At 47.8% G+C, this 21863-nt stretch overlaps 1 protein-coding gene across 2 annotated transcripts in view; it reads right to left on the bottom strand.

The window, feature by feature from the left end:
• MCF2L2 (MCF.2 cell line derived transforming sequence-like 2) overlaps nt 1–21863 on the bottom strand; it is a 318915-nt gene that overhangs the window by 233041 nt on the left and 64011 nt on the right. For both annotated transcript variants that reach the window (XM_032803865.2, XM_032803866.2), the window contains exon 2: nt 9463–9546. In XM_032803865.2, coding sequence (XP_032659756.1) covers nt 9463–9546 — 84 coding nt within the window. The remainder of the gene's footprint in view (nt 1–9462; nt 9547–21863) is intronic.

The raw sequence follows: 21863 nt of genomic DNA, 5'->3' as shown, positions 1-21863 counted from the left end.
GTAGCAGACCAGGAGTACAGCCAGCGCTGCAGACAGGGAGTTGCAGCGCTGGCTGAGCTTTGTAAGTATGGGCACCGAGTAAGTTGCAGCGCTGTAACCCCCTCACCAGCGCTGCAACTTGCAAGTGTAGCCAAGGCCTAAGGAGCTTGTGATTTAGTAAGAGACTACGTTATTGTCAGGACTGACAGACTGGGTTCTTCTCTGACAGAGTAATTAGAGATAATTGCAACACGTGAAACAGCAGATCAAACAGACGGAGGGCAGTGATACTCTCTTTTAACAGCATATTTCCACAGCATGTTATTAATCTATCTGCATGTCAGGAACAGCATCTTACCAATGGTCTTCCATTCTAATACGCACCTGCTCTCGCCTAATAGCAGCCAGCCTTTTTGCACCACCAAACTTTATGTAATCTGTCCTCCTTAATCAGTGGAACAAATGCAGCACTCTCATAATCTATTACATAAAAATGCAGATAGTTTATCTGTGTTGTTCCTGCTGCAATCACATAATGGAAGTGTTGTTTTTGAAAGAAGGAAATGGAGGGTAGTGACTTATAATCAGGAATCTAACCACGTGAACTTGCTCTCCCATCAGACCTCACAAGCTAAGCATGGCCGGGTCAAGCTCTGGGATAGGAAACACCAAGGCATCACTATGTGGTGCAGAAAGTGGTCCAGGTGCTTCATTAGGTGGCGTTCGTCTTTGAGTCAGTGCCCTGTAGCGTTGGCTGCAGTCCTTTTCCATAACTGCCGAGTCCCAGACAAGGCTTGGGGAGAGCCTCTCTTCCTGGTATAGGCCAGACAAACTTTATTAGTCTGGCAGCCGCGCAGCCAGAGAGCACTACGGGATCTGTTTCCAGTGGCTTCAGTAAACAGTCTCCTTTCATTCATGCCATTAAGGGTTTGTCTAAAGGGTGCATTAGTTCACACTGCAGAGGTGCAAATTCTAATGTACACTAGCGTGTTGCATACTAACTGGCCCAACTGGACCCTGCTGACATGCACTCAGTGTTCCCCATGCACATGAAAGTAGCCCTGTTTGAAATGGGACTACATTTACATGCACTAGGGAACTCCGGGTCTAAACCAGTCAGATACTGCACACACACTAGAATTTACACCCCACTAGTACGGACTAACACATTGTACAGACAAGTCTTTGGTCCTGAATCACCTATGCCATGTAATCAACACAAAACCCTTCTGGTAGCAATCATCCATTGTCTAACATCTGCTCAGAGCCCAGACGAGAGCGCACGCGCGCGTGTGTGTGTGTGTGTGGTATATCCATACTAAGATGGCTCAGCAAACGCACAGGGAGCAGCTGAATGTCAAAGAGTCAGGGTCACAGCAGATAAACTTGGAGTGCTGGTCTCCCAGTCCTCTGCTCTAACCCCTCTACTTTCCTATTCGGGTGCCCCTATGTTTTAGATGCAGTTGCTGAAGCCAAAGTAATGCATAGCCAAAAAGTTGACATTATACCATATATATGGTCTATAATTCAGACTTTCATAAACTTCTGCTGGCCTTCTGACACACTTTTATACTGCAGACCAAACACACCTTGTGTTGCCAAGACTACGCAGAAGACCTCTGTAAGGAAACTGTTAGGACTTTTTTGCAAGAAGTGCTAGACTGCAAATATCAAAGGCTTTCCTTGGCTCTTCAACACTGATGCCAGGTTGATGGAAGAATTCCTGTCAGCCGGAGCTACCCTCTTTCCATTGGCATTGGTAATGTCTACACCAGTGGTTCTCAACCCAAGGGCCACCTGCGGCCCAATCAGCACACAGTGGTGGCCCATGTGACATCCTCAGGGCCATACAGGTAGTACATACAGTGTGGATGCAGCCCACATAGTATACAGAGAGCTGCATGTGAGGTCTACAGTGGTAAATAGGTTGAGAACCACTGGTCTATACTGAAGCAATAGCTATAGGATTTGAAGTGTAGACATACCCTAAGATGATAGAAGCCTTAGAAATAGGATAGGCATATATGGAATGATGGCCCTATGGTTTAATATCAGTGGGTGGATGGGCTGACTGGAATGAGAATGGGGTTAATTTGGGGGTGACATTTATATTTCAAGGTGCCACTTCTGACCATAATCAAAAGCAGAAGTCCTAAAATAGCCCAAGGAAAGTTAGCAAAGAATCCTCTGGCACCTTATAGACTAACAGATGTTTTGGAGCATGAGCTTTCGTGGGTGAATACCCACTTCGTCAGATGCATGTCATGCATTCACCCACAGAAGCTCATGCTCTAAAACGTCTGTTAGTCTATAAGGTGCCACAGGATTTTTGCTGCTTTTACAGATTCAGACTAACACAGCTACCCCTCTGATACTTGACCCAAGGAAAGTTGTTCCTGCTGAACTGCACTCACCTGTGTACGTTTGTGTTCACGTCACCTCTAGTGGCTGCTGCCTACAAAGAGATATCTAAGACTATACCCTTGCTGGTATAAATCACCATAGACTCTGTGACTTCAATAGATAGACCAATTCATATGAGCTGCGGATCTGACCCATAAGGCCTGAGACTACTACAGGTAATAGAGAGATACTCTTTTAGTGCAAAAGACAGGAGTCTGAAATTTCGGAGAAGGTCTGAATTGTTTCCCTGCTGATGGCTAGTCAGCCAAGAAATTGGTACACCAGAGCATTTGGAAGCAGGAAATACTGTAAACCTCAGGAGATTTCCAGTCTGAAAGCAGCCAAACTTCAAAACTCTGAACCATTTGTGGTTCCCCTATCATTAACGAAAAGCAGCACGTTGGTAGGAAAAATGGGTGAGGTCACCTAAGTAAGTAGTACTTTAACAACAGAATGGGGGAAAAGAGCTCTCAGATTGGTTTTCACTGGATGAAAAATGATCGCTTTGCGGGATGAAAAGGAGGATTGCATTTACACAGAGAAATGCACCTTTGAGAATCTGGCCACTTTTACCTAAGTGCCTACATGTGGATTTGAGAGCCTGGCTCTGGGCACCCAGGTTTGAAAATCATAGAATCATAGAATATCATCATTGGAAGGGACTTCAGGAGGTCAACTAGTCCAACCTCCTGCTCAAAGCAGGACCAATCCCCAACTAAATCATCCCAGCTAGGGCTTTGTCAAGCCTGACCTTATAAACCTCTAAGGATGGAGATTCCACCATCTCCCTAGGTAACCCATTCCAGTGCTTCACCACCATCCTAGTTAAAAAGGTTTTCCTAATAGTCAACCTAAACCTCCCCCACTGCAACTTGAGACCATTACTCCTTGTTCTGTCATCTGCTACCACAGAGACAGTCTAGATCCAGCCTCTTTCGACACCCCTTTCAAGTAGTTGAAAGCAGCTATCAAATCTCCCCTCATTCTTTTCTTCTGCAGACTAAATAATCCCAGTTCCCTCAGCATCTCCTCATAAGTCATGTGCTCCAGCCTCCTAATAATTTTTGTTGCCCTCCACTGGACTCTTTCCAATTTTTCCACATCCTTCTTGTAGTGTGAGGTCCAAAACTGGACACAGTATTCCAGCTGAGGCCTCGCCAATGTTCAACAGAGGAGAATGATCACATCCCTTGATCTGCTGGCAATGCCCCTACTTATACAGCCCAAAATGCCATTAGCCTTCCTGGCAACAAGGGCACACTGTTGACTCATATCCAGCTTTTTGTCCACTGTAACCCCGAGTCCTTTTCTGCAGAACTGCTGCCTAACCTTTTGGTCCCTAGTCTGTAGCAGTGAATGGGATTCTTCCAGCCTAAGTGCAGGACTCTCCACTTGCATTTCATCAGATTTCTTTGGTACAATCCTCTAATTTGTCTAGGTCCCTCTGTATCTTATCTCTACCCTCCAGCGTATCTACCACTCCTCCCAGTTTACTGTCATCTGCAAACTTGCTGAGAGTGCAGTCCACGCGATCCTCCAGATCATTAAATGATGATATTGAACACAACCGGCCCCAGGATCGACCCTTGGGGCATTCCGCTTGATGCCAGCTGTCACCTAGACATAGAGCCATTGATCATTACCCATTGAGCCCGATGATCTAGCCAGTTTTCTATCCGCCTTATAGTCCATTCATCCAGCCCATACTACTTTAACTTGCTGGCAATGTTGATGTAAGTGTCAAATCCTTGCAAAGAAAACTTACACGCTCTGAACCAGGCATAAACTGATGTCTGTATGAGTCTTCTGATAGTTCTGTAATGTTGGTTTGGAGCAGTGTGAACTGCCCATTTACCTCACTGGGGTGCTGCTGACTCTAGAATTTAATGAGGATAGCTGGTAAGTGATCTGCAAATGGATGCATTTCTGACTTTTTGTTATGATCATGCAAGAAAACCTGGTAAACTCTCCCCCCATCCCCATGTTATTGTGAACGGTCACACATTGATTGAAGAATTGGTATGGTGGACCTTTAACAAAGCCATCCTTTGTCCAAAATGCTCATTAGTTATTTGAGTTAGATAGCTGTTAAACAAAACCTCCTCCATGATTTAAAATAGTCTGGCTTAAAAATCCTTGCCACTTTTAGTTGCTCCCAAGAGCAAAGGAATGAAGTTGCATCTTAGAATTGACTTCTGCTGAAGGTTCAGAAAAAAGGCATTGCTTGCTCTGACTGCTGTAGCTGGGTAAGAAATATTTGAAATGTATTCTGACACCAACTGAGTACCTCCTCTGCCACTCTTGGCCCTGCTCCAAAGGGCGTGGTGCAGATAGGGTGACCAAGTTTCCGGTTTTCAACCAGAATGCTTGGTCAAAAACGGACCCTGGCATATCTGGTCAACACCGTCGAGCGGCTTGTTAGAAGTCTGGTCGGCAGTGCTGCAGAGCTAAGGCAAGCTAGTCTTTAGCTGTCCTGGCTCTGCGCTGCGCCCCAGAAGCAGCCAGCAGCTCTGGCTCCTAAGTGGAAAGGCCATGGGGCTCCGCATGCTGCTTCTAGGGTGCACAGTGCCAGAAAAGTGCCAGAAAAGCCAGACAGCCTGAGTTAGCCTTATTCACCGCTGACCAGGAGCCACCTGAGGTAAGCCTGCTCCCCAACCCTAAGCCCCAAATCCCTACCTCAGAGCACCCCCTCCACCCCAAATGCTTCATCCCCAGCCCCATCCCAGAGCCTGTACCCACTGCTTGAAGCAGTGTGAACTGCCCAATTTATCTCTCATTGGGGTGCTGCTGTACCCAGAACCTGTACCCCCTCCTGCACCCCATCCCCCTGACCTAGCCCTGACCCCCCTCCAAACCAGGAGCCCCTTCCTGCACCCCAAGTCACTCATCTCCACCCCCACCCTAGAGCCTGCACCCCCAGATGGAGCCCTCACCCCCTGGACCCTAACCCTCTGTCCCAGCCCATAGCCCCCTCCCACACCCTGAACCCCTCTGCCCCACCCCTCATCCTGGAGCCCCCTCCTGCACCCGAAACCCTTCCCCATCCCCACTCCAGAGCCCCACACCCTCAGACGAAGTCCTCACCCCCTCCTGCACCCCAACCCTCTGGACCCTGCCCCAGCCCAGTGAAAGTGAGTGAACATGGGGGAGAGCAAGTCACAGAGCGGGGGGCAGGGCTAGAGTGTTCGGTTTTCTGCAATTAGAAAATTGGCAACCCTAGGTGGAGAGCAGAGCTGAGACCAGCTGAGTGCCCGCTGCATAGGAGTGGCTGGTCAGACCCAAGGCTCTGAGCCTACAAAGCAGTCACTGATCAGTGGGCAGGAGCACTGTGGGACTGTCCTGGGTGGACTAAGTTCACGGTTGCAGTTGCTGCATCAGGATTTGTCATCTACGCTGACGCTGCAATAGTAGACAATATGGTGCTTGGAGCAATTGCAAGTGCATTAGGGGTGTGTGAGTGAAAGCCTGTGCACAGATGCAGGCACTTTTATGTGTGGACTTACATGGGATAAGAGGGAAGGTCCTCTCATGGATCAGTAACTGATTTGCCAGATGCTGGGAATGGACAACAGGGGATGGATCACTGATTGCTTGTTCTGTTCATTCCCTCTGGGGCACCTGGCAGTGGCCACTGTGGGAAAACCAGATACTGGGCTAGATGGACCATTGGTCTGACTCAGTATGGCTGTTCTGATGGGCGTGTGTTGTGTAGTTTGTTAGGCACAATAGGGGGATGCAACAGTATTGGTAACACCAGAATGAGCTAATGCAGAAGAGGAGTGAAGGAGCCAGTTCACTCGTCACACCATCTTTGGCCTGCCTGCGGACTGAAGATAGTTATCAATGGTGAATGTGGGATGAACACTGGGAATCAGACAGAAACCCTTTGAACCAGCCGGTCTCCCATGGAGATAAGATCTAACCATCACTCAATGACACCATTTAAATCATGAGCAAAAGCCAAAGTCTGGAGTGCGGAGATTTGTTTTAAAAAAAGCTGCAGCTGAGTCACCGTCAGACAGACCCCAACTCCCCTGGCTCTCAGTCATGGCCAGGCTGTTTCTCACATCAACATGAAGTACCGTATATTACACACTGAAACAGGTCGCCGTGGCGAGGGTTGGACCAAACAAGTTTATAGTTACAGAGCTGGGCTCACAAATACCTGGCTTCTCTCTTCTCCAAAGCACAGACAAACTGAGCGCTCCACAGCCCCGTAACACTGGCAGCTGGAGTGCAAAGACTCTGCCCTCCGCCTAATCCAGCCTGGTCTAGAGCCAGTCGGTCGCTGTTTGATGAACAAGGCTCTTCTTCAACCAGCCCTGTCGTAGGGGGGTCTCTGCATGGCTCTGGTCCATCCTCAGGGTAGGGGGCCCTGTCCTCTGGACAAGAGCAGACTGGAAGGGTGGCTTTAGCCCCTGCAAACCTGCCTTTGGGCATGGAAAGAAGCAGGCAAAGGAAGTCCCTAACTACAGGACTTGGGGTGGAGGTTCTGGGGAGAGGTTACAGGGCCCGACGTTGCCTATGCTGCCCTGTACAACAACTGCAGGTACACCTCTACCCTGATATAACGCTGCCCTCAGGAGCCAAAAAATCTTACCGCATTATAGGTGAAACCATGTTATATTGAACTTGCTTTGGTCCACTGGAGTGTGCCCCTCCCCCTCCCCCGAGCACTGCTTTACCGCGTTATATCCAAATTTGTGTTCTATCAGGTCGCGTTATATTGAGGTAGAGGTGTACTACAATTACCTGCTGGGGGAGCTCTTTGGCGCCTTTGCCAATTGAGAACTCCAGAGAGGTCAGCTGACTCCAGTGTTGGGAGCAAAGGATGGGGGTGCTTTTGACTCACAGGTTCTCTTCCTGATTGTCACTCAAGAAGGGAAACCCAAACACCCATGCAGAGATGACCATGGGGCACTGCCACCTCCTGGCATCACTTTCCAGCAACCTCTTCCCCATATATGGCAGCAGAGGAGTTGCCTGGATCTCCACCTCTGGGGAAGGGATGGGGCTGGGCACAAAAGGGTGGCAGTACCTGTAGAGTGGGCCTGAGTCAAGGTTTGTCCCTATGGGACTTGCATGCATGCACCTACCTCCCCCCCAGAACATCTTGGGAAGTTACCCAGAAAGCTCCAGAGAGTCCTGGCTCTGAAAAGCACTGAGATACAGCACCGCAACGGCAGCACAGGCTCAAATTATCTGGTTGCAGTACATTAATTTCTTGCTAAACTCATCTACCCAGAAGAGTAGAAACATTTCTGCAACCTGCATTTCCTACTTGTATCTTAGCTGGATTCTTCTTGTTGCACGGTTTTAACTTTCTGTCATTGTAGTAATAATTATCCGTGTTTCTGTCTGTAGATTATTAAAGATTTTTTTTTAAAATTCTGTTAACTTCATCATCATTGCCCACATTTTAGAAATGGGAAAACTGAACCTCAAATACACTGAGTGACATACCCAAGGTAACACAGCAGCATCAGAACTCAAACCTAAGATTCCCGATTCCAAAAAGGGCTGTCTGATCCAGCAAGGTGCCGAGTAGGGTTGGCTGGAAAACAAGAATTCCATTTTGTGAAAACTCCAAGGTTTCGGAATTTGTTTTCATTCTGCATTGGAACAAAACCAAGATCTTTTGAAATGTTTTATGAAAAAAATAAAAATTAAAAAAATAGCCTGTGGTTACAGTATTGATCAAGTCTCCACTCCACCAGAGTCTCTCTGGCCTAACACATATTTCATAAGTCTCTGCTCTCAATCAAGCAGATCAGAGCCTTGAACCTAGGTCACCCGCATCCCACCTAGTGATCTAACCACTGGGCTACAGATGATTCTGAGATAGGCCTCTCTCGTACGTATTTTGAACATAAATTCCATCCTGGACAACTGAAACCAAAACATTTTCATTTTGGCAAATAGACATTTCCAGCAAAAAGCATTTTGTCAAGAAATTCCCAACCAGACCTCGTGCTGAGCGCCCTCAGGTTCACGCCTCTCACTGGAATTGCTCAGCACCTTGCAGAATAGGGCTCTGAACTTTTCTGAGCCTCGGTTTGGTAAGCCAGAAGCAGTGGTATTTCCCTACTACTTGAGAGAGGCAGTGCTAAATCGTAAGAATGCTCATCATCTGCACTGATATGCACACCCTCAACAGGCCGATCTGCATGAACAGAGCTGGAAGAATCCTAAAAAGTGCAAGAACATTCGTTTGAATAAAAGACACAAACTTGCTGTGACGCTTTCATTCAGTGTTTGAGAAAATTTATAAAAGTGAATTTTTGTTTGGAGAAAGAGAAAGTGCCTTAAATTTGAGGATCTAAAAGCATATTACAGTTATGAATGAGTTAAACCTCAGGCAGGGAAGTAAAATCTCCGTTTTATCAATGAGGAAACGGAGGCAGAGAAGTTAAGTGACTTGCCAAAGGTCATACAGGCAGTCAGCGGCACAGACAATTCAGGAACCCATACCGTAATTCTTAGTCCTCTGATGTAGACAAAATATTGATGATAAATTGTTGGTTACATAACTAAAACATTTAAAGATCAACTAGCTCTCTTAGGAATCACGTTCTTTTGGTGTTTCTGTAAAGCGTCATGAAAACCTCTGGAGCAATATAAGGAATACACAATCATCACAAATCATTTGAAAAGATGACAGTCTTATATTTCAAGTGAATCATTCCTAAAACAAAACCAGTTGGAGGATGGACATATCAAGCTCCCAAACAAACCAAATACATCATGTGAAAAAAAAATACACACACACATACACACACACACACCCCCCTACCTTTTGAAAATATAAATAAATGCTACTTTAGTTTTTTACCTTCTAAATCTAATTGATATCTAATTGATTTGGAGGGGAACCATTGCCTGAAAATCAAGAACTATGAGGTGGGGTTTATCAATGCCACATACTACCAAGGTTTAATATTAACCATTCAGCCCATGGACAATATTAAAAAGGCTGTTGCAACTGCAATGCAGAGCTGGAAGGATGCGGAACAGCCAATGTGGCAAATCTCAACAAGTTTCCCAAGGAATACAAGAACACAATTTAAATTCAGTCCTTACCTGACAGGATGGCAAATTGCCTGTGGAGCTGCTCAATTATATCCACTGCAACCAACGGCCTTATCTCCTGCTGCATGATTTCATCTGTACAAGTGAAAAGAGAAACCCTCACTGAGTTAACCAGACCCTTCATTAGAGCTCCATTAGAACCCAGCAAGACAAAGGATGTTCTCAGAGGTTAAGAGCCTGGCATGAGCATTGGCTCAGATCTTATCATATGACTCTTCGCAGTGGAGGAGCTTATGATACAGAAAGTCCCATCTCCAACCCAGTTACTTTATCTATTGTCCTGTGTTTGCAAAGAGCACTTTTCATAAAGCGACTGCAATAGATTTAGCAGAGCTTGTCACAAGTTTGCTCAAGACAACGGGGCTCTCCTTGCAACTTCATATTAAGCCACTGCATCTGGGCTCCCACATAAAGCTGCTTTTCAGTCCTTTGAAACAGTGATGGCTCTTTTAGATATAGTGCCATGTTCCACTCTGCTTCCCTTTGCACTCCACAGAAGGGCTTTTTGAGTAACTGACCAGCCTCCTTCCCCCCCTCCCCGCCCCATTTCCTTTGCTGATGCTTTTTTCGCAACAAGAAAATACATAGCAAAAGGAGGAAATAAGGAACCATGGGGCTTTCTTCTCACCAAAACAAAGCCTGCTCTTTTGAAGTTAAGATTTAAAAGTAGCTAAAGACAGCAAGGGAGAGGGCGCAACAAGCTGCGGATTCTAACTAGATGCATTTAGTGGTCAGGAACCACAATCTAACATTGAATTTCTTAGATTCTTTCCTCTCCAGAACGTGGGGTCTCAGTGGCTTTTTTCAGCTTGAATCTGAAATGGTTTATTTACAGGGGGATAAATCAGAGTCTCTTAACGTTTGCCAGCCAGGTCCCATTGTGCTGGGTTCTGTACAAACATATAGTAGGAGACAGTCCCTGCCCCACAGAGTGTACAATAGAAATAGACAAAACAAAGAATGAAGGAAGGAAGCACAATATCCCCATTTTACAGATGGGGAACTGAGGTCCAGAGAGACTAAGTGACTCCTCAAAATCACATAGGGCCTGCATGGCAGAGCACTGAATTAAACCTATTTCTCCAATGTCTCAATCTACTGTCTTAACCACAAGTCCATCTTTCCTCTCAATATGTAGGCATTAGAATGTCAGAACTTCAAGTGCCATCTATAATCTGAGGCAAACTTGCCAATATGCTCATAGTGACTCATCTCAGCAGCTTTCCAAAAATGCTGGGATTATGGTGCTAGTCTTTAAACTGAGCAACCTCAACTGGTAAAACGTCCTGCCTCCCCTCGTTCTCTGCAAACGTGTGTCTGGCCTGTTTTCAGCAGATCAGTTGATCCCAGTGAATCCTGCCAATGCTTTAAGACAGGCTAACTGGAGGGCGCTAGGGTCATTGCCCTCTTATAGAAAGAATGTGATGATGAGTAAATATATGCAGAGAATGCTGAATAGCTTCTGCTCCATGCATCAAATGCAAAGAAAAAAATCTATGCAACAGAACACACTCTCTCTACGGACATGATCGTGCACACCCTCACCCACAAGAACCAGGGTCTGCAGAACTGGGCCTCTACACAGTCACATAAATTAGTCAAGGGGGCCATGATGTTAAATTAACCCCCCACTCAAGATCTCCATTTGGCCCAATCATTTACAATGGCTGCTGAGTGCTGCTATCCTCATTTCTGTGGTTACTTAGGTATTCTTCTCACTGAAAAAGCAAAGATTTAGAAAAGTCCCAGGATACAGTCCTTCTGGCTACAGACAGACAGGAGGGTTACTATGATGATGGATCTCTCCTTTACAATTACTTCCCAGAACAGTGTTTTGGGCTAGATCCCATCGTCATGGAAACTCGCCAACTCACATGAAGACCCTCGCTGGAGAAGCGCTTGCTGTCAAAAAGGCAGATGGAAGAACAGGCTGCCTCCATGGACAGAAGCTTAGCACTGTGCCATGGCTGACTGGGCAGCTAAAGGGCAGCTAACACTGCAGAGAATTGGGACCGCTGATAAATATGAAAAAAATTGGTCTAACTTTTTAGAAATCTGATTAATTCCAAGTGAATTCCACTCTCCTTTCCCCCTGCACCCTGGGCCCCTCTTCCTTCCCCCTTTCCTCTCATTCTTTTCCTTTTTTTGTTCTTTCCGTCTTTTTTCTAAAAACAAGGGGAGCTCAATAAAATATAAATTAAAGAAAAGTCGGGGGTGGGGGTCTCCTCAGAAGAGCCGGGGTCACGCTAGCAAAGGAGCAGAAAGTCAATCACAGGGAGAGCAGGGCTGGTGCAGGGAGTAAAAAAATCAATGTTGCTGAAAGGTGGCAGGCTTGAGATTAGCTGCCCTGTATTTATTCAAAGGACACAGCTTGGGCAGTGGCAATCTAAGCTTCCACACCAGGTGACCCTGCTAGTGGGCCACAACTCTACCTAGCAGGGATACCCCGAGAGTAGATCAGCCCCTCTGAGCAGTCAGTGAATAGCCCCTCTGCTGAGGCTGGTAACCCCCAGAGTTGGTGGGTTGCAAATACCCATTGACTTCAAAAGGCACAGGATGGGATCCTCCAACCATGCAACGTCCTCCCTGGGCCAAGCGTTAGGGACAGATGCTATGTGGAATAACATTAAACTGAACTGTAGTGCTTATATAACTGGGCACATGAGCCAGCAAGGGGCTTTGCAGGCGCCTCCCATTACACACACAGCTCTGCCAACTCTTGCTGCTACAGGATGCCAGTTTCCTAGGCTACATTTAGCCCTGGTGTAAGTGGGCACAACTCCTGGCAGCCACTGGACGTCTCACGCACTGATGCAGAGGTTTACTTTGGCTGCCGTTAGTCCAAATCATTGTGGGAGGAGCTCAGTTTTATGAAATACTTCCCTTCAGATTAAGCAGCCACACCAGCTGTTAGACAAGATCATTATAGCTTGCAGGCACTGCCAGCTGGCTTTCCGGTTAGCCTTGGCGAACAGGGCTTATCAGAATGTCTGTGACACAGTGGGGAGGTGGAAGGGTGGGAGAGAAGAGGGAACAAGAAAGAACTTACAAAAAATGTATCAAAATTATCATTAAAACATTGAGTACAAAACACAGTTTTAATCGATTTTGAAAAGTACGACAAACTAGCTCTTTGCGGCAGGGATTGTCCTTTAGTTCTGTTTGCACAGCGCTGGTACAGGGGCCCGTGGTCTAGGACTGGGGCGCCTAGACACTGCCATAATACGAACAATTTTGGAAAAACCCTCTCTCCCCCACCAGCTCCATCCTTGGTCTTGAGGATCCGCATCCCGGTGGGATTTAAACCGAAGAAATCAATACATGCGGAGTGAAGGACAGCAGCTCAGGCCATCCATGATTGATGGGTACATTTCCATTCTGTTTACACAACCAGTTAGCAATGTTATCAACCCCTGCAGCTCCTCTGGCACTGGGCACTGTGGATGGCTGGAAGAAAATCAGGAGATGGTGCTAATGAATGATTGTGGAACCAGTGTCCACCAACGGAGTGGCTGGTTCAGGTGAGGCACATGGGGCAGGTGAGGGGAGCTGTTTTACTCTACTGCCTAAAGGCCTCACCCAAGATCAGGGCCCCAGACACATTGTAAGAGACAGTCCCTGTCCCAAAGAGCTTACAATCTACACAGAGAAGACACTGAGGGTGGGAAGGAAAACAGAGAGGCAAGGTGTCTTGCTCAAGGTCACACAGCTGGGAAGTGAACCCAGGTCTCTTCCTGTGTCAGCTGGCAGGATCTTGCCTTTAGGATGCTGACTGAGGCACCCTGCACCATTGAATCACCCCTTGACCTGAGGCTGGTGAGGCTGGGTTGATTATGTGTCCCACATCTCCACATGGTATTACAGCAAAGCAGTTCGTGGCTTTTCTGAAGCCTGGTGTCTAGTCGTAGGGATAGCGCTGTGGAAGCCAAGACCATCCTACTCAATGGGGGATGGGTGGGAACTGCCCTGGCACTGATGACAACCAGCTAAATTGCCACAGCCTCTGCAAGCGGAGACGGCAATGCAGGTTGACTCCACTGTATAACAGATGTGTTCATAGTTTGCCACCAGATTATTTGGGTTCATCCCCCCGCCCCATACACACATCAAACACAGCCTTTGAGCAAACTCGCGCATTAGCTTTGTAGGGCACAGAGCAGCAGGGTTTCCCTTCTCTCAGTGACAATGGGTGCTGCCCTGAACAGCCAAGTTAGACTCTCTCTTCCGTCGAAACATGCCTCCCACAAGGTTTGGGGTTTAAGACACGTTGTACCCCCAGCTCTAGACTGCCTTGTCACTGTCAAGTGAAAGGAAATTACTCCTGCTCAGCATTGCTGCAAAGCCTTGCCTCAGCAGTTCCACTGTGCATAAAGAATTTGTAAAGCCACTGAAGCAGGAGGACTGAAGCCCAGGTCTCCCACCTCCTGTGAGTTACTGTAACCAGCCAGCTATAGAGCCACTTGCTCTTGGTCTGTCTCTCCAGCCCACTGACTCTTTCAGGAATATACATTTTGCTGCCCTTGGGAAAGTGTTGCCCAAGTTTGGCCACGTTACCAGCCAGGCTCACACCTGCTCATTAGAGACTTGTTTAGCTTCTACATTCTCCAAATAGTCCATCCGCACTGAGCATGCTCCCTTCTCTCGTGGCTCCGACATGTGACCAGGCCCTGCATACACTGTCCGCACACAGTGACTGGGCATATTCTATTTTAGGGCTGCGGGGATGGAGCAGGACTGTCCTTTCAATTGATCTTCCCATCTGCGGGGGCCACTATGGTTACAAGCACCAGAACTGGGAGCAGGGACTTTGTCTCTCCTATGCTTTCAGTGATCCCCTGCTGGTGCCCAGGTGGCACGGAGAAGAAGCAGGAAACAGCCTGACTCAGATGCAGGAAAGTGAGGAACCCACAGGTGAGGTGTGGTCGGGGGAGATGTGAGAGGGTGAGGAGCAGGAGTTAGGGACAGGACATGAAAATAGGAGTGGAGTGGTGGGGAGGAAGCAGGAGTCAGGAATGGGGAAAAGGCAGGAGCCAAGAAGTTCTAAAAAACATGAAAATGGCTTTAAAATTATAATAAAATTTGAGGTTTCAGAGTAGCAACCACGTTAGTATGGTACCATCTGGTTTTTAACTTTTAAGATGCTGGTTTTCAAACTTTTCTCTGCAACCACAAAGGGTAGAAACTTCCTTTTCAAACGAAAGCTGAGATTCTCAGTTAATCAACTGCCTCCAAGAACTGAAGCTTTAAGAAAAGTTTCAAGTCTCATGAGAAATCTCATATGGACTATAAGGAAAAATCTCACCTAGTCAGTGGCATTGACAAGACCTAGGTCCTTAGCAAGCCTCACTTCTATGACTTAATTTTGTCCTTTCCCACAAAAATCCATTAGTGCGCAAAAGAACCTCAAAACCAGAAAAATTCTATTTTAAAAAACAAACACGTATAAAGCAACTATAAGAGGGAAAACCAAACCAAACCAAGGCTAGTTAGCATTAGTCATGCATTTTACAAGCTTGCCAACACAATGGAGGCAAGTCGTTGTTTGCTGTTTTTTTTAATAATCTCCAGTACCCTGGAGCAACAGTGGCAGAGTCTGTGGTATTAGCGACAGGAGTGATGTTTGAGCTCACGTAATCCGCCCACCAAAGCCTAGCTAGACTCATGGGAAGTGAGTAGTTCTGATTAACTCTGCCACAGACGATGCCCAAACCTATGCAACTGTGTCGCCAAGCTGAGCACTTTCCATATGAAATCAAGAGCAATAGTGAAGTTCCTAGAAGATTTCGTGGAGACTCTGAGACTTCCTTCTTTGGGGGTCAAAATTCTGTTTGGAGGAAGGTTTTCATTTTTATTTGTTTGTAAGATTTTATTCATTTCTTGCATTTTATTCTCTCACATTGCCATTAGAGATGCCCCCCCCCCCAATTAATGTGGAGGTGCCAAAGTGGGTTTTGGTAATGACGCATCTCTGATCATTATTATAGCGGCTGAGAAATTCAGGGGAACTTTGAAGTTAGACCCTGACTGGTTTGGGGACATAAGAGACCCTTGAACCACCAAAGGTTTGGAGAAGCTTGTCCGCATATTTTGAAGTCTGTGCCCAGGGACTGCTGATCTCTCTCTACCCGGGATCATTTAATCCAGTCTTTGCTTGACCGTTTGCTGGTGGAGCTGTGCATCCCATTGCTCTGAGGCTGGACTCTGGAATATACATCAGGCTGACTGATTTCGGTTTCTTTTATGAATAACTAAACCATGCTGGTTTCGCTTCTATTGTAACCACGGCACTCTAAAAACTTTGAGGGGGAAACATACCAAAAGGAAGACTTAGGTTTTTCTTAGGATGTGTGCTCATTGGGGAAGGAATTTCCCTCCTCAGGTTTGTCCCATGCCTAGTACACGGAGACCTTCAAGGCTAGGTCCCCTAGATGCTACCACAGTATCAAATAAATTCAGAGCAGCTGGCCTGCTTCGGTGGCTCAGCAAAAAGATATGGTGGTGGGTTCCAGAACAATTTCTGAACATCCTATGCCCACTGTATATGTGAGTAAATGACAACATGAGGTGCTCTTCAGGGGAAAATAGGCCCTTGGGCCATTGATTTGTGAGGATTAGGGGGTGATGAGGGTCTCTGGAGCAGGGACTGAAGAATTTGGTGGTACTGCTGCAGTGTGAATCTCAGTTGCACAGCATAGTGCAAGCTGGGAAGGGGCATATAGTAAAAATGGGAGTGAAGAAGGGGTCTGATCAGACCCCACAATAAGTGACAAATTCTTCATCTAAAACAAAATCCTGCGGATGAGTTGCTGGAATGAAAAGAAAAAAATCAGATTTCTGCACCATGCAAAGTGCTGACTGTTTTTTTTGGGGGGGAGAAACAAAACATAACGTGCAGGCTTGGAAGGGGATAGCAAATGGAGTGGCTAGCTATGCCATTGCTGCAAAGCTACGGGAATCCCACAGGGCACAGCTGAGGTTTTCTGGGTGCTAGCAAGGACTCTTCGGTGGCTACAAACGTCTGCACTCAATTGTGGTGGTGCTGATGCTTCTTCAGACTGCTCTGGTTTTAAAGTAGAGTGCTTGTAAATGGGCAGCAACCACAAGATGACTTTCCTTCTGGTGGCGGGTGCTGCCTTCAGAGATGTCTCGTCAGCCACAGAGCAGGTACAGCACGGGCACAGCAGTGCAAGTGTCCGCCATTTTGCTCTGCTCCTCGGTGCTTCATCCCTGCCTGGCGGGGACAGAGTTAGGTTCAGCTGTCTGCCCTTGCAGCCCTTGGCCTCTCTCAGACTGTTAGCATCTAATTTAAAAGCCTGTTCCCCAAGGGAGCATCCTGAGATGTAACTGTGAGGGACACAGGAGTCATTCAGTCTCATCCCAGCAGGTTTCACTACAACACAGACTGTAGCTTGCAGTACACACAGGTCTTTCTTCCCCATTGTCTTGTGCTGCTTTTACACAGCTCCATCAGTATAGAAGGACTGTACAAGTCAACAGATCTGGCCACTGGTGACTTCCTGGGTAGTGAAGGTTGCCAGGTGTACAGTTTTTGGCCAGAACGCCTGGTCGAAAAGGGACCCTGGCGGCTCCAGTCAGCACTGCTGACTGGGCTGTTAGAAGTCCGGTCGGCAGCACAATGAGGCTAAGGGAGGCTCCCTACCTGGCTCCGTGTGGCTCCCTAGAAGCAGAGACACATTCCTCAGCGCCTAGGCAGAGGTGCCGGCTCTGCAGCTCCCATTGGCCAGCCAGTGGGAGTTGGGGGGGGGGGCAGCGCCTGCAGGTGGAGGCAGCACGCACCATGCAGAGCCGCTTAGCCACGTCTTCACCTCAGAGGCGAGGGATATGTCAACTTAAGCGACTCCCTGGAAGTGGTAAGTGCTGTCCAGACCCCGTACCCAAACTCTCTCTTGGAGACCGCACCCTGCTCCCCCTCCTTCACCCCAACCCCCTATCCCACCCCTGAGCCCCCTCCTGCACACAAACTCCCTCCCAGAGCCTGCGCTCCACCCCCGCCCCAACTCTGAACCCCCTCCCACACTCCAAACCTCGTAGCCCCAGTTCGGAGCCCATTCCCGTACCCTGAACTCAGGGAAGGGACGAAGCCTCGAGGGAGGGAGTGGGGCAAGGGTGTTTAGTTTTGTGAGATTAGAAAGTTGGCCACCCTGTGGGTAGTGCAGAAGGATTCTCCAGGGGGTGCAGTATTAGTTTAATGAGTCTCTACCCCCCTCCATGGCAGCCCCAGCTCAGGCGAGAGGTGGGGGGCAGACTGCATGCGAAGAGCGCTGCTGCTCTCGGGGTGTACTCAGCTACAGGAATGTCCACTTTGGGGCAGTGGCAACCAAGCATCCGTCAAAGTGTTCTTAGTCAGCTCTGATTTATGTCAGGTGAGACTGGCCCCGCTCCCTGGGTTCCTACACAGGGCAGATCTCAGCCAAAGCCCATCCCACATCAGTGGAAAATCCAAGACCATGGCAAATCCAGTCATTAGGACATTGACACCTAACAACCAATGACCCAGAGGGAGATGGATTTCCCCACCTGTCAACAGGGAAGCTGAGCAAGGACCCCAGCTTGAGAACAAAATATTCAAGAGCTGTGAGGTGAGGAATAGGAGCTGGCTGCTGGAAAGAGTCTGGACTCTCACCTGGGAACTGACCAAGGAGGTCAGACAAAGAGAGACACAAGGTCTTTACAGAGAGTTCACTACAGTTTGGCTGGATCTGGGTTAACCAGAATGGACTTAGACTATGTTTTAACCTTCATTTCTCCTAAGGATTCCTAGGCTGTTTTCCAGTAAACTGATAAGCCCGACTGCTTTGACAATGCTGCCCGAGTGTCACTGCGAATACTTGGTGAGGTGCATTAATCCCTGAACAGTGGGCAAGTCTCTACTGGGAGCCTACCTTGCCTGGACTCCCTGAAGAGAGTTCATGGAGTGAAGCGGGGATGTTGGAGCTGCAGACTTTCAGTCAAAGGAAGCAGTGAGGCCACATGGCCTACCCCGGAGGAAGGGTGAGACCCCTTGCGAGTCTGGCACCTTGAAGGGGATCCTCCAAGCAACGGTTCCAAATCTGGGGGCATCGCACAACACTGGGGATTCGACACAACCACACCTACATGTTAATCTGGGAATCTAGCCCTTCGGTCCCATAGAAACGTAGGACTCAGTGAGTGCCTTTGAAACAAGGCAAAAGAAAATTTGTTCATGAATTGAGCAGATGGTTTTTATTTCAAAAAATAGTTCATTTTATTTTCTCTTTGCAGGCTAAATAGAGTGTGGTTGATTTGGTTTATTTCCAAAGGAGCTGGACACCTGCACCCCCTGACCAAAGTTAATTGGGAACTAGAAGCGAGCAGTAGCCTTGAAAACTCAGGACCTGTATCTTAATTGTACTTCAGTTTTTTTTAAATTCCACATTAACCTTTCAGTCCACGTGTTTCTGATGAAATCTCTGATCCTGCGCACATCCCTGCCTCTGTGTTTTTGTTTTTGTTTTCCTCACTGTGTTCATCTTAATTTTACACTCCGATTAGAATCACAGATTTGTGCTGGCTCCAGAGCAGAAGGCTGATCTCTACTCAGATCGTGGACAAGCCAAGTGGGAATTAGGATGACATCCTTCTTGAGTTCGACAAAGGTTTTCTTTCATCCTCAGGGTGCCTGCTTCCTCCCACACCCACATAACATGATATAAATGCAAGAGGCATCTTTCCACCCTCATTAAGGAGGGGATGAACTTTGCACTGGAAATTTGTAACCCATGAGCCCAAGATTAAGGGCAGTGGTAGTGGCTAGTCACTAATTAACAAAGAAACCCCAGTGTCCTGTTATGGCTGGCTGCCTCAGTGTCTTTCATTAAGCAGTAAGGCTCTGGTGTGTCACTCTGCTAGACAGTCAGGTCTTTCACGCTGGCAGCTCGCCTTTCAGACACTCATTTGGAAACCATTAGTTGTCATTAGCATATAAACTAATTCAGCTTTGCTCAGTGAAGGGTGGGGCAAGGGGAACAAGATGATGTTTGTAATCAGCAGTTGATGGTGCCGCTCATGTAGGAGCTGGTTTTTGCGGGCTATGCTCCAAACCTGCCAGGAGAGAGAGCGTGCAAGTATCCCAATCAGAAATGTAGCACCATGATTAAAAGGGGGGGGAAAAAACCCACCACCAAGATTCATGTCTGACTCACTTCCTTTAGGAATCACAAAGCGTGACTGAGCAGTTTTCCCTTTTAGAGATGAGTTTGTATCCCTGCAGCTTCTGCCCTACGGGATCAAAAAGAGGAGCAGGGCTAGACAGAGGGGTATGGTAATTGCCTAAATTCCCACTTGGCTTGTCCACGATCTGAGTAGAGATCAGCCTTCTGCTCTGGAGCCAGCACAAATCTGTGATTCTAATCGGAGTGTAAAATTAAGATGAACACAGTGAGGAAAACAAAAACAAAAACACAGAGGCAGGGATGTGCGCAGGATCAGAGATTTCATCAGAAACACGTGGACTGAAAGGTTAATGTGGGATTTAAAAAAAACTGAAGTACAATTAAGATACAGGTCCTGAGTTTTCAAGGCTACTGCTCGCTTCTAGTTCCCAATTAACTTTGGTCAGGGGGTGCAGGTGTCCAGCTCCTTTGGAAATAAACCAAATCAACCACACTCTATTTAGCCTGCAAAGAGAAAATAAAATGAACCATTTTTTGAAATAAAAACCATCTGCTCAATTCATGAACAAATTTTCTTTTGCCTTGTTTCAAAGGATTCAGTCATCTGAAACATCTTGGTTAAGATTTTCAAAGCAGGCTAAGGGATCTTAGGCATGCATCTTCCATTAATTGTAACAGAAGATATCAATCTAACCCCCCCTCCCCTCCGCATGTACTGTAAACAAACCACTTCCCCTCCCACCCACCCCCATCTATAAATGCACCTTGGATTAGTAAACCAGAAAGATGTGTTTTGTAGCCCTGTTTATGCTCTTTGTTTACTGTTTGCAACTCTCTGACCATGAAAATCAACAAGAGCAGTTCCACTTATTCGACCATTGAATCACTGATGTCATTTTCTCTTACAGGTTCCCCAGGCTGCAGTATTTGGGTTGCAAATGCTGCAAGGGAATATTTATTTTCGAACAACATCTTCCATCATGAACGTTTTTTTAATAATTTCGTGGGAGCATGGTAGGATTCGGAAAGTGTAAAAGCTTCTATTTTCAAAATAATTCTCGGCCCCTTTCAAATCTTGGTTTTGTTGCCGGGACAGAATGGACCAATCTAGAGGTTTAGGAGCAATACTCCCATGGGCTGTAATGCAGCAGGAAAGCAGGTGTTAGGCTAGGACGGGGTGGGCAAACTACAGCCCACGGGACTGTCTTGCCTGGCGCCCAAGCTCCTGGCCCGGGAGGCTCGCCCTCGCCCCCGACCCCTCCCCTGCATTCTCAGCTCACTCGCTCCGCCACCAGCGCAATGCTCTGGATGGTGGGGCTGAGAGCTCCTGGGGCAGCACAGCTGCACAGTCCGGCCTGACCTGGTGCTCTGAGCTGTGTGGTGGCGGTGGCGGCGGTGTGGCCCAGCATGAGCTGGGCGGCGCGGCTATAGCGCCGCCAACCACCAGTACTCCAGGCAGTGCGGTAAGGGGGCAGGGGAGTTTGGAGTGGTGGTCAGGGGGTGTGGATAGAGGTCGGGGCGGGGAATAGGGGCAGGAGTCCAGGGGGGACAGTCAGAAAGGGGGGGGTTGGATGGGGTGGCAGAGGTTCCAGGGGCAGACAGGGGACATGGAGAAGGGGTGTTGGATGGGGCAGGGGTCCCGGAGTGGGGGCATCAAGAACGAGAGGAGGGGTTGGATGGGGCGGCTGGGGTCCGGGGGAGGTCAGGGGACAGGGAGCGGGGGAATGTGGATGGGGCAAGGGTTCCGGGGGCGGGGAGAGGCAAGATAGGAGGTGGGGGCTGGGCCACAACCCCCTCCCCGAACCGGCCCTCTGTACAATTTCCAAAACCCGATGCAGCCCTCAGGCCAAAAAGTTTGACTGCCCTTGGGCTAGGAGGATTAGAGGCCTGGTGCTACAGTCCTTCCTCAGATCAAAATTCCTGTTTACCTGAAGGATGCATTGCAGATGCACTTATAGTCCCTTGGGGAGCAGAGGCAGTCAGAGGATAGTGTGAATGGGATTTCTACTGTAGCACTCCCCATCATGAGATGGAACCAAGGCAGTCTCGCAGATGGCACCCTATGGCGCCCATGAAACAGAAGGAAAAGGTTAAAAAGAAAAAAAGCTTCTGATTATTCAGAAAATTGTGTCCCAGAATGACTACGTGAGCAGGAGCTGAACTAATGCCCACACAGATCTTTCATCACCAGGCAAATCCTCTCTGAAGTTTCTTCTCCCCATCATGCTAAATCCGGAC

Source organism: Chelonoidis abingdonii, chromosome 8 (genome assembly GCF_003597395.2).
Source record: "Chelonoidis abingdonii isolate Lonesome George chromosome 8, CheloAbing_2.0, whole genome shotgun sequence".
Lineage (NCBI taxonomy): Eukaryota > Metazoa > Chordata > Testudines > Testudinidae > Chelonoidis > Chelonoidis abingdonii.
The sequence above is the reverse complement of the archived record's forward strand: the minus strand, read 5'-3'. Positions and strand labels throughout refer to the sequence as shown.